Here is a 13,303-nt window from a genome sequence, read left to right on the forward strand (position 1 = left end):
AGCATTGCGAAGTTGCGTGGAAGCACAGTTTTTCACAGGCGGACACCATTGCCACATACCTGAAAGCGTGATTGAGGTTTCCACTCACCCATGGTGCTAGTTAGGGGCGTTTTCAACTTTTTCAGCGATGATGCCAATTTACCCTACGGAAGCCGGTGGGCCTATCCTCCAGTGCCGCGTTTCAACAGCAGAGTTGTCAACATCAACGCATGCAGCGCACAGCTCTCTGTCAGTACCACCACATAGTTCAAAGTGCGAATATTAGTTTCATAGCAGTATTAGTGGACAAAGAAGATGGTGTGCAATGCACAGCGTGTGTGTTGCAGTTAAACACTAGGCATGTTCGGCTGCGGCAATAGCCTAATGCTCTCGCGCAGCAGCCTGTGAAGCTGATTTGTACGCGCCGTTAGAGGTTCGACTCCCAGTTGTGGGTATTTATTTGATTTCTTTTTATTCATTACTTTCAGTTGGCACAAGCATGCAAATATCCCAACATCTTGCTCGGGGTTGACCCATCGGCGTAGTGCTTCCACGCTAAAAGGAATTACCCCTTGCAAACAGCACAAAGCAGCTGCTAATAGGAAATGTGGCATGCAGTAGTGTCGCAGATCAGCCTGTGCAGAAATATTAGAAGTTGCGTCATCTTTATTGATAGACGCAGCTTTATTTCTGTGGCCCCTCATATTTCGCTTGGTGAGCTTAGTTGCCCGTGTGCCATGAAACCCAATACAACACCCTCGTGCTTGTTAATCAGATCAGCCTAAAAGCTTGAATGAGGCATTTTGCTGGAACCACTGTGAAAATCTGTATTTGTACAGTGGAATACATTTTGCACGACACTCGTTTAATAAGCCACCCATTTGGTGCTGAATCCACCTTTGTGTAATGGTGCTGTGCCGTAGTTTTGGTGATGGCATAGGCAGCCGTGACGTAGCTACACCCATGCTGACATTTTATTTTGTGCTTAGCCCAGTTGCAGCGAAGCTGAGTACTCGACCTGTGTGGCTGCAAACGATCTCGGAGTAGAAGTACCGCTGTCTCGTTAGGGAAGGATGATCACCCAGGTAGAAATTTCACAAGCGGGACCACTTGAAGTGGGTTATTGGACAGGGACTTATTGCAAGAGGGACCACTTGACAGAAGGGTTGATTTGGAACTTCCCGGTTTAGGAAAGTCATTGGAAATTTCAGTTGGAACCGATTGGATATTTCAGTTCGTTCCATTTGGGTTTTAAAATTGGTTCCAGTCGTGCCTTTAATCAACTTATTGGTGCACATACTATAGTCTGTCATTCATAACATGAGCTCAGTGTATACACCTACGCACACTTCTGCTCCCACATGTGCCGCACTTGTGAGAGCCTCATACAGGGTCAGTGTCTTTTGCCCATTGAGCGCAGTTGTCTCATAGATAAGAGGAAGAGGGAAGGCAGGGTGTTTACCAGAAGGGTGTTCTGGCTGCCGCGGTGGCTCAGTGGTCGAAATTTCGGGACCCTTTCACTACGGCGTCCCTCATAGCCTGAGTTGCTTTGGGATGTTAAACCCCCCTAAACCAAACCAAGGCATAGCGAAGCGTACGTTTTTCAATCGCCAAAGCAGTGCACTCACACAGGAGATGTGCACTTGTCTCTTCGCAGCAAAACCTTTCACAAGCAGGGCTGTCGGCCATCCCAATCAGGAACCTGTATCCCTTCATAAATGCTGTCGAGGGTTTGATGGCATGCAGTCTGGTCAGGAATCGTGGCTTGATGAGATTCACTGGTCACTGATCATGGTCAAACACAAATGACGTTTCGGGCGGGAGCGCTATGGCTCCCTTGTTCACAATTTCAACTGCCGTGGTTGCACACGTGATAGTTTATTAGGTTAAGCTGCCGACAGTTCTTAATATCATATTAGTTATTTATGTCTTGTTTAACATGCGAATCTTCATGTGGATCGTGGTTTCACTTGAAGTCCAGCTGTTGCTACGTGCAGTCTAGTGGTCCCACTTTGCAAACTGTTTGCTTTCAAATGGTACAACTTGTAAGCAAGGGGGGCATTTCTAAAACAACTTGCTTTTAATTGTGACCATTTGAAATCCCACTTCATGTTTTCACCTAGGCAAGGTGAAAGAGAAAACAGAAAAAGGAAGGGTTTGCAAAGTTGGCGACCGCGCTCACTTATACCCCACAAGTTCTTTTAAGTTGAGTGGAAGCTACAAGCGCGAGACTTCCAGGCGTGTGTGGGTGGTTCCCAAGCATGCGAAAATAGCATCCTCGTGGAAGCCTAACCTATGCAAGATACTCAACTGCAGACATACCAAGGTTGTGTGGAACCGACGCCGCATATATATAGAGGCGCGCAAATGTTTTGTACCACCACCTTTCTTATCTAATTAATGGGCACATCAGAAAGTGCTGTCTCACTAATACGGCATCTCCAGAAAAGTACCCTTCAAAGGGCGCAGTGAAAAGCCACAATGCTTTTCATCTGCAAACCCGCGGTGGTGGCTCAATGAGAAGAGAGAGAGAGGCAAACTTTATTTTTCAGGAGAATTCGGGCCTCCTAGGACCCCTGGGTCCCCGCATGACCCCACTGCCCTCAAACGTTCATGCCTAAAAGGTCCATGACGCTGGCAGCACGGCTGTCGACGATCTTCTGACTTGCCGAACCCATGGAGCATAGTGAGGTCTCCCAGTCCGCCGATGTTTAGAGTGGCACCTGCCCGGCGGGTGGAGGGGAAGCCGGATAGGCCAGAAGCGTATGGGTCAGGTTTGCCTTCTGTGCATTGCAGAGAGAGCAGGAAGGTGGGATATGTCGGTAGTGAAAGAGCAGAGAGGAGGTAGGTATGGTCCGCGCTTGCAGTCTATTAGCTCCGCCTGTGCCCGGTTTCTAGACCCTCGAGCTAAGGAATCGACGGCCCCATTGCCGGTGTTTCCAGAGTGCGCGGGTACCTAGATGAGCTCGGTGCTGCAGGATGAGGACGGGTTCTGGGTCTGTATTTGGTAGGTGGCAGGATGGACCCTGCCCCTAGAATAATGAAGGAGGGCTGTTTTCGAATCACTGAGTATATAGGTGGCATTGGGTTAGTTCCCTGGGGTAATTCTTTTATAATTGGAAGGGTGTGCGGGGTGTACGCAACCGCTGTGGCTCTGTACTGGTCGCATGCAGCATCTACCTATATGGCGTTCCGTTCATCGCCATATCGTTCATGAAGGGCCGCTGCCCTGGCTTCCTGTACCTCATGGTTTTGGTCGGGGTGCACGAAGGATAGGTTGAATGCGTAGCTTTTGATGAATTTCTTTGGGTAGAGCTTTTAGGTGTGCATAACACCATACAAGAATTAACCGAAGCGCATTTACAAGCCCAATATCTGCGCCTAGCCAGCACACCTATGGGCAGGCATATATTCTTTAAACTCCAAATATGCATCCCCCCTAATCATAACTCCCTAAAAGCTGTACCCAATGGGTAGAGCGTTCGGAGGCTGAACCCGACGGCGCGGCATCTAACCCCGGCCGCGGCGGTCGCGTTTCCATGGGGAAGAATTGTTGTTGTTGTTAAAAGGCGCTCGAATCCTTCACTACGGTTTCTGTCTTTCTTTTGCCCCGCCGCGGTGGCTTAGTGGTTACGGCGCTCGGCTGCTGACCCGAAAGACGCGGGTTCGATCCCGGCCGCGGCGGCTGAATTTCGATGAAGGCGAAATTCTAGGGGCCCCTGTGCTGTGCGATGTCACTGCACGTTAAAGAACCTCAGGTGGTCGAAATTTCCGGAGCCCTTCACTACGGCGTCTCTCATAGCCTCAGTCGCTTTGGGACGTTAAACCCCAATAAACCAACCAACCAACCAACCAACCAAACCAATCTGTCTTTCTTTTCTGCATTACCCACTGATCTCCACTAGGTGGTGGTTCCTTCACGGTGCGTCTGAGATACCAACTGAGAAGTGGCGCAGTTATTGCGCCTTTACTTTCCTTAAGACCAATTTTAGTGCCATGATGGAATGATAAACAGAACTGCCAAAACTATGGAGTTTCTAAATATATGGCCGAAACCGAAAGCACGAAAAATTACTGGCTCGTCTTGTCTAGTCTCGTTATTCTCTTGATTGCCGAGCGATCGCAGCGCTACCGCGAAGATGAGCTGATTTAGCCGTTTATCTCTTTAGCTGTTTCCATTCCATGGCTGTTTCCTGTTTCGCTCAGCGCCGAGCTTAGCCAAGGCTGAGCCGCGTTTGAGATTTAGGTTCTGGTTTCTGTTGCGCTTCGTTGTTCTTTTCTTGTATGAATCACTTGAGCGTCGACAACCATCTCGTTCTGATGTTTATGCCAGCTGGACACCAAAGCGAAGCAGGGGGTTTGCTTAAATCTCTGATTGCAGATTACGTGCTGTGTGCAGATGTTCTTGTTTATAACGTGGAGGTTTTTAGTTGCTCTGCTTCTTGCTTTTCTCATTGAGCCCGCGAAATGTCTTGATAATGGGGTGGCGTTGACTCCGCCGATGGGATGGATGTCTTGGGAGAGGTTTCGATGTAATATTGACTGTTACAAGGACCCGGACAATTGCTTAAGGTAAGTGCCTGCATTAAAACACCTTAGAGTGCTCTCATCTTACCTACTTCGACTTAATTGTTCGTGCAGCGAGAAGCTCTTTATGAAGATAGCAGATCACCTCGTTGAAGATGGGTATCGAGATGCCGGATATGTTTACCTTATTATCGACGACTGTTGGTCCGAACGACAACGAACCAGCGACGGATACCTGATGGCCGATTTGAAGAGATTTCCCCGTGGAATTAATTTCCTCGCGGACTACGTAAGTCACTAGAAAAAGAGTGTGTGTTGCTCGCTACGCGCAGCATCGACAATCAGCTGAATGTCTTCTGTATATTGTTGATAGATTCACAACAAAGGTCTCAAGTTCGGAATGTATACGAATTATGGTCATTCTACGTGTATGGGTTTTCCTGGGACTGAGGATCACGACATGGAAAAGGATGCCGAGAGGTTCGCATCATGGAACATAGACTACCTAAAGGTGGATGGGTGCCACACGTCAGCAAAGCAGCAGAGTCAAGGTATTTATACCGAAGTCGTTGCGTTATAAGCGCTCTTGAGTTCTGTTACAACGGGGCGCGCCTTTTTTCACTCATCAGGTTACACAAGATTTTCACATTTTCTGAACAAGACAAACCGCCCCATAGTCTACTCCTGCAGCTGGCCATACTATGATTTGTTCCTGAACAAAGTTGAGGTACGTTCTCAAATGGCTCAACCACGTCCACTGCTGCCAGTTCACTGTTTTTTTTTTTGTTTTTTTTAGGTCAGTAATCTGTATCAAAGAAACCTGCTGTTTGTTTAAACTGTTCAATACTAGAGAAGTTTCTTTTCCTAGTAATGATCAGTCTTTTTGGATCAGTTTATTTCAAGACTCTCATATGTTATCTATACTTTTATACAAGTTCACTAGCAATGACAAGTGGGCCTTCTGTAATTTCATTTCAACTATATGCCTGTTGATTTGATTCTCTGATGGCTCTGTTATGTTGACAAATTTTTGTTGAAATGCTCTGTGCAAATAGTTGCGCAGATTAGGTGTAAGAAAGCTAGTGCTCACTCATTTGGATGTTATAAGTTGGAACAAGAGAGTTCGCTTCCTTTGTTATCTACTATAGGTATACATGAATGATGCTTGAGCCCGGAAATGCTAAACAGGATTGAAGTGAACCAGAGAGCTCAAGGTTGATTAGTGTGAAGCACTGTGTGGAAAATTACAAAATTCGTAGCTCAAGGACAGGTTGGGTGTGACTTGAGGGAACAAAACATGAAGTGAAATCTGTTTAGAAGAGGGGCTAAGAGAGTTACTGAACTGCAGATAAGTAGCCAGGATATTTTGATATTTGTATAAGCAGAGCATTGATCCATACTGGGGAAGAATAACTATAGAGAGCTTTCTAGTAATAATGTAGCGGACAGCGTCGATAGTTTGACAAGCACGAGTAAGCACATGGTAGAGAGAAGGCAAGATGATGGCATCCTTGACGACTCAAAAACAAATGAACTGGTGTCAGGAAGGGAGCCTCAGTCCGCTAGCCAACTATTCGACAAGAGGACTTTACCTTTTCTGGGCCACAGTAAATGCATGAGGCAAAGAGCATTTATGGGGAAGACGCTATAAAAGAAGAAAACTGACTGTTGGTAGCTGTTGAATGGTAATAGTAGCTAAGAATGGAATAAAAAGGGGTTTTGTGTTGATCCAGAGGGCAGCCCCCTGCTGTGCGAGGGAAGTCCAACATTCTGTGCGACATTCTCTTGGCTTGCCCTAGGCAAAGTTTTTCAGTGACGGAGGCAGGCAAGCAGTATGAGTGGGTTCCCTTGTGCTAGGAGCTGCAAAAGGCTCCTTGGCTTTTAGGAAATTGTTGGGGCCTGTTCTTGCTATGCATTAATTGTTAGCCTCACAGCATTTTTTATGTTTCTGGCAGCCTAACTTTCCTCAGCTGGTGAAAGACTGCAATCTCTGGAGGAACTACCATGACATACGTGACAACTGGTTTATGATTGAATCTGTGATAAATTTCTTCGGAGACAACCAGGAGGTGTTTGCCAAGTATGCTGGTCCAGGCCACTGGAATGACGCAGATATGGTAATGTGCATGCAGCGCTTTTTCGCTTGTAACAAAATATTGAAGGCATTTTGAAAGTCACTTGTCTACTTGCGAATCTAGCTAAAAACATTGAACTGATGACACACCACTATGCGGACGTTTTGCTATTCTAGCTGTTTGTACAAGTGCCTTCATCTTTTGCTTGGTTGGCACATTGAAAGTGCCTAATTGATTCCTCTGGTGCAACTAATGCATATTAGAGTTTTATGCTGTATTGATATCTGCCATCCTGCTGTCATAGCGGTTTGTTTGAATTTATTGTTAGTTTTGGTGTTTTAGTTTGTTTTTTTATGAGCCACCTTGACCTGACTTGCTGCGCCTCACTTTTCTAGCTGATGATTGGGAACTTCCGATTGACTCAAGAGCAAGCTGAAGTGCAGATGGCATTGTGGGCAATCCTTGCCAGTCCGCTGCTCATGTCCAATGACCTGAGAAAGATCCCAGAGGCTGCAAGGAAGCTATTGCAGGACAAGGAAATAATTGCCATAAACCAAGATCCACTCGGCATTCAGGGAAAACGTGCCTTTATGGTTAGTTCTTGGCTATTCATTTCTCTTGCTACACCTTCGCAGCTGTGGCTTTACTGGGAAACTTCTCAAGCTGCTTTGTTTACTGTGAGTAGGTACAGTAGACTCCCATTAAGACGAACTCTGTTAAGACAAATTCTTGGATAAGATGAACTATATGAGACCATTTGGTTGGTTTCCTATAGGACTCAGTGTAAATTCACATGGACACCGAACTCCATTATGTGTTGACAATGCGATAATTAGCAGCTGTCGATGCCTTTACCTTAAGTGACGTTGCGTCTGGTTTGGTGATGTCACTTCTGCCTTGGCAATGGGCGGATTTTATTACAAATGACACATTTTGTCCCATGGGGCTTATGATGATAAAAAAATCTGCCTAAGACGAATTGCTTCGCATGTCCTTTGGTTTCATGACAACCGCAAACCATGGTGACCCTGACAGCACTCATCAGGTGTCCGCACTGCACTGTCAGTGAAAAAATATAAATATAAATATAAGCGCACCTTCGTGCAAAACTATGGGGAGCCCATCTTGCGGGAGCACAGTCCCTGGGTGAAGCTTTCTTGCCAGTGTGGAAAAGGGAGGGGCCTCCAACAGTGATAGGCTTGTATGCACACAGTGCACCTGCTCGTTGACCTGGGCCTTCAGAAATCTGGCGCTGCATTGTCAACTGATATGATTTCTCAACACATGTGTCGTGGTGCAGAGATGGCCAGATATCAGCGCCGGGCGCATTGCCTGCGGTGTACGGGAAGGCGTGTGGTGTGCCTGCTCGTGCAGTGAGATAAAAAGTGAGATAAGAGAGCCTGTTGCCCTGCTGGCAACCTCTGAAGTGCTCGAAGTGAGATGCAAAAAAAAAAAAAAAAGGAACATCTCACACACAAGTACCAGCCACTATGGGGTAGTGGGAAAAAGAAATCATTAAAAAAATATAATTAGACCATGGCTACTTACAAGTAGGGTAATGTGAGCTTGTTTCATGCTATCAGTCTCCAGCTCACTTCACGCACAATGCAATAAATGCACTATTTGGAATTATCCTCACTTTAACAGGCCATTTTATTCATTGTTTTCATGTATGTGCGTGGACTTTTTGCGGGCACTTTTGTTAAGGTGTGAGGCCACTTTGTGGGAAACAATTTTTAATAGCTGATACAAACAGCCAATTAGTGGTCTGTCCTAAAACCAGATTGTTTTATCCTGATAAAGTGTTAAAGCAAGTGAAAAAAAAATTAATTTTTTTAAATGTGCTTAATTTATATCTGATGCCTGCAGGCATAACTTTAATTTAGTTAATCGCAAGCCAAATTGCTTTTGCATGCAGTTGTGTACATAAAAACTTGAGCTGTGCCATGAGCCAAAATAATTGATACCATCAGTTGTCATTCTGTAATATTTAAATGACCAAAAACAATGGTTTTAGTATAGGTCTCTTTTGAGAAAAAATGCAGCAGTAACAAAAAAAAACTGCGCGATTTTGCTTATTGTAGCTCATTGCAAAGCTGTATATATAAGAAATGAGTGTACAAAGTTTCTGTAAAAAAATTCGCAGTGGCTTAGCTCTGGTTAAGCTTGGATATACAAGCGAAAAGCTGCATTTATGCTTTGTTTGACGTCATGGCTGTTGCAGTTTGCGCACAAGGCACTGGGAGCACCATGATAGCGGTGTAGGTTTTGAGCCAACTCCCTCGCGATCACTTCTGGGTCTTCTTTTCTTCCTTCCATGGCGAATGTCTGCGCCTCTTCTACGGCCGCTGCCGCCGCTCACGCATTATCGCAACGCCTTGTGAAAGAACCTTATCTTGGGACTGCGGCGGAGACCGCGCGGCAGCAGCGAAGGGTAAACCGGTGGCGAGGAGGAGAAAGGGCGCGCCACGGCAGCGCCCAGGGGTGGCCCACGCGAAGTGCGGTGTTGACGAGCCTATTGAAGCTTTTTGCTTCAAAAATCTTGTACAGGAATGAAGTTTTGGTTTTTTGCGCAAGGAGTGGAAAAAAAGGAAGTTTTGAGAAAAACTACAAAAAAAGATTGGGAATAACTACAAGATGCCATTATGCAGTGTTTAGGAGGATTAAGATCAACCACATTTCTAGCTCATCTCCGCCATAGTCTTTTTTTTTTTCCTTGCTTCTGCTTGTGGGGCAGCTTGATTTCTGTTCTCGTGTTTTTTGTGGCATCATTAGACCATCATGATTTTCAGATACGCTATTGGTCACTTGTCATGCAAGCTTTCAGTGTGTGCAAACCAAGTTTGATCGCTGTGTGCTTTAGGATGCTCAGCGTCCCTCTAAGGCTAAGAAAAACAGATGTTTCACTCAAAGCCATATGTTAAAGCAATTTTTTTTTCTGTGTAGCTCTTTTGCTTCATTAGATGCCATAAAAGACAATAGGGAAAGGTGGCTTGAAACAAGTGCTTCCCCTGAAGCCATATGTTAAACAAAGCACTTCTTTTTGTGTGTGCAGTCATGTTTTGTTAATCTCGGCACTGCGGTACCTGCGTAAAATTGTCCATAAAGTGAGTCGTCTTTAATAACGAATCACGAAGGAAAACAAAAAATATATTCCGACATAGCGCTTTGTGATTAAGGTCTGCTTAGGTGCATAGCTGCGGGCTTTAGAGTGGAAGCCACAGTATTTTGGAAGCTCCGAGTGCATTATCCTGCCTTTCATTACCTTAAAACGCATAGTGAAGTTTGAAGCTCCTAGCGGTGCAGGAGACAAAGCATGACCTCTCTCCTACAGTGACTGTTCGCATCCCACGAAAAACCAGTACATATCTATACTGTACACAATCGGCTGTCAGCAGCTGAGCATGGCTTTAATCGTAGCATAAGCTGCAGTCCGCAAAGACCGTTTCCTTCAAAGGCATTCATGCAATACAACTAATGGAAAGGCTTGTTGGCGAGGCACCTTTGCATAGTAAAGCATGAAAGCAGAAAATAAAAAGGCCATTACTAAGTCACTTGCACTTTCCCGCTGTTTTTGGCTAGAACCCTCCATACACCAGTGGTGCGTATAGAGGCCTTCTCTTTCAACCTCACCATGTTATGTCTTTGGCAGGTGTCCTGCACACAGAACGCCAGAGAAGAAACATCTGGTTGGGATAGTGGAGGCTCTTCTCATGGCTGTCCATATTAATGTGTCAAAAATATGTGGGCCCCAGTTGGCTCCGTGCACTTTCGTCCTGTCCGCTGTCCAGACTGCCATATTAGCGAGGCATAAATGCACTTAAAAAGTTTGACCCGCCGTGGTGGCTCAGTGGTTATGGTGCGCGGTTGCTGACCCGAAAGACGCGGGTCCGACCCCGGCCGCGGCAGTCGAATTTCGATGGGGGCGAAATTCTAGAGGCCCATGTACTGTGCGATGTCAGTGCACGAACCCCAGGTGGTCGAAATTTCCGGAGCCCTTCAATACGGTGTCTCTCATAGCCTTAGTTGCTTTGGGACGTTAAACCCCATAAACCAAACAAACCACTTAAAAGGTTTGGTCCCTAGAAAAATTGTTCATAATTCGAGTTGTCCTTATCAATGAGGGTTGTAGTATAGGGCATGACTGTAGTTCCTTTTCCAGCCTCTTTTCTTACTCTTACCAATTTCCTTTTTTTTTGTCTGGCGCACTCCCTTCAATTATTGCTACAGGCTCAATTGATAGTGTGCATCATGAATAGTCTAAGTATTATAAAATATAATAAATATTCTCAAATGCGCTGAAGTTTTGTGGTATTAGTTGTGCCGCAGGATATGACTGGAGGTCAATGGGAGAGTCTAAGGCAGCTGATGACCCCGATTAATGTTCATGGCAACATGTTCTCAGGGTTACACATGTCTTGCAGGACAACGAGGCCAGCGTCTGGTTGAGGCCAATAACACCTGTAGTGGACGGCGTGCACTCATTCGCCATTGCTGTTGTCAACCACAACACGTCATACTCAGCCCAGGTGTGGCTGCCGTTGGACCAGTTGGGCCTGAACCATACGAAGGGTTACTGGTTTCGGAACGTCATTGCCAAGCGAGACCTGGGCACTTATTATCCGCACAACCGGCATGAAACCAGCGTCCCTTCCACGGGTGTCGTCCTGCTCAAGGCTGTGCCGCACACTGGTTGAGCACACTGGTGGCGCACAACCTATTGTGACCTGCCTTCCTTAAGGCTGCTGTGGCATTTTTCACTAGCACTCATGGTGGCTTTCACAGGGGAAACTGTGCGGGTTGTGTGGCCAGCACCCTAAAGGCTTGCGTGAGTGTGTCTGCTGCAAAGGTAAAAGCACCAGTGCCTTCCTTTTTCAGGGACCAGAATTTGTCTATTTTCGTGCCTTTGGAGTGCTGGTTTTGACACCGCTAGGCGGATATGTACTGTGGCCTTCATTGGAAGACACGGTATTACATTCCTTTTCTCGAGACATGAGTCTCATGCACTCACTGTTGTTAGTGTTGCACATCAAATGTGTTGCAGTCCATATCGAAGTGCAGTGTGCAGAAACAATTTTCGGTGTGGACTTCTTAGTCAAGAGATTCATCTAATGAGCAGACACTACTGTACACTGTGGTTTCCGGCTCAGCCCTGTGCCTTAGTAATGCAGTATTGTAGACTATTTTTATTGGCGCATTGTTAAGATGCAGAATGAAAATGCAGAGTCACAAGTGAGACTTTGAATAGCTTACAAGTTCCAGTTTCATATCGTAGTTTTGCCACATTACTAGCCACTGTTCTGAATTAAAATATATGTTGTGCCTGTGTCTAACAGAAAAAGCCTTCCAACATCTACTAATGCTCTAACATCTAACATACTCGAGGATATTGCTTCTGATGTAGTAACTATAAGCCCACATACCCAGAAGGGCATAATGGCTGCTACAAAGACAGTGTTGTTCTATTTTCCTAATCACAAAGCCTCAAGACTGCTGCAGAACAGAAATTTATGACTTAAGTAAGGCTCGCGACTCTTGTTAAAAAAAAAAAAGATGACAGAATATTTCATCACCTAAAATTTTGCCCCACTGTGTTTGTGAAGCCTTAGCTTCTTTCACTATGATCAAAGTAATAATCTTGAAAATGAAGTGGCATTAGTCTTTTTGGCTGTAATGTTGAGTTCATTTCGACAGAGTTGCTGTGCTTGCCCTCTTGCTCCATGCATTTCAACAGCACTCACATTTTTTAGGTGCAGCAAACATTCTAGTTGACTTTGGCAGGCCTAGTAGTTACCTCTTGGTGGCATGCTGCGTAGCAATACCAGGAGCTTTCTTCTTTATTTCTTCCCCGCGTGCGTGCGTGTGTTTACTTCTTGGGCTTACCCATTATGTTGTATAACAAGCCTGCAAAGGTGGTTTAGGTTACTGTGTACAAGATTATTCCCCGCTCAAGGTTTGGGTACAGGATTCATCTCCAAACACCGGTAAGCCGAGTTAAATGAGCCACTCCTTGTCATTTGCGGCATGACCAGGCACTGTTAAGTGGCGACTGCAGCAGGTGCTACGGTGCAGTGATTTCATGTTGTGGTTCCACTCAAGTAATCATTAAGCAGGGACTGAAGGGTGAAGTTGAAAAGAAGAGAACTGCAGTTACGTTTCTCAGTGGAAGTGCATACTCACTGCACACACAGTGCAGAGGTACCTGGTGTAAATAGCAACGGCATCCTACGGTTTTAGTAATGACAAGCTTCTTTCTTGTTCCTGAAAAGCATTTTTCAGCTACTTCAAGAGGGGCAGGTTGAACTGCTGGCGGTCATTGTGAAATAAAATTGAAAATTGGTTTCTTGAGGAAGTGAAAGAAGAAAGGTGCCGTGCATGCACAAAGCTAGTGTGGTCAGTGGTGCATTGTACTATGCTGATCTGTATGGACGACACATACATACTACTGTGATATTTTGTGTTGTGTTTCAAAAGCCCAAAATGCATTTTTCTGTGTTTATTTTTGCAATCTGTTATGAGTCAACTGTCTGGATACCATTGTGCCTTTTTATTGTCTATGTATGGCTGTTTGTGTTCCAGATAATGATAAGCACTGAATTTGCGGTGTTGCACAGAAGCTTTTCCCCATTTCCTTTGGGGTGTGCTTTTGGGCATTATGTTCAAGGCAGCAAGTGAGCATATTCTTGAAATTAAAGTGTCTGCTCTTTGAGCTGGCAAACTAG

At 45.4% G+C, this 13,303-nt stretch overlaps 1 protein-coding gene across 1 annotated transcript; it reads left to right on the forward strand.

Moving 5' to 3' along the window:
- The first annotated feature begins 4,138 nt into the window (after nucleotides 1-4,138).
- On the forward strand, nucleotides 4,139-13,303 carry LOC149372057 (alpha-N-acetylgalactosaminidase-like). The gene is made up of 7 exons (XM_089566414.1): nucleotides 4,139-4,551; nucleotides 4,621-4,795; nucleotides 4,880-5,057; nucleotides 5,136-5,233; nucleotides 6,462-6,623; nucleotides 6,977-7,174; nucleotides 11,006-13,303. Exons 1-7 carry the CDS (start codon nucleotides 4,379-4,381, stop codon nucleotides 11,276-11,278), a joined length of 1,257 nt encoding a protein of 418 aa, XP_089422540.1. The 5' UTR covers nucleotides 4,139-4,378; the 3' UTR covers nucleotides 11,279-13,303.

The sequence above is a fragment of the Amblyomma mixtum genome, chromosome 1 (genome assembly GCF_055824585.1).
Source record: "Amblyomma mixtum isolate Tamu chromosome 1, ASM5582458v1, whole genome shotgun sequence".
NCBI lineage: Eukaryota > Metazoa > Arthropoda > Arachnida > Ixodida > Ixodidae > Amblyomma > Amblyomma mixtum.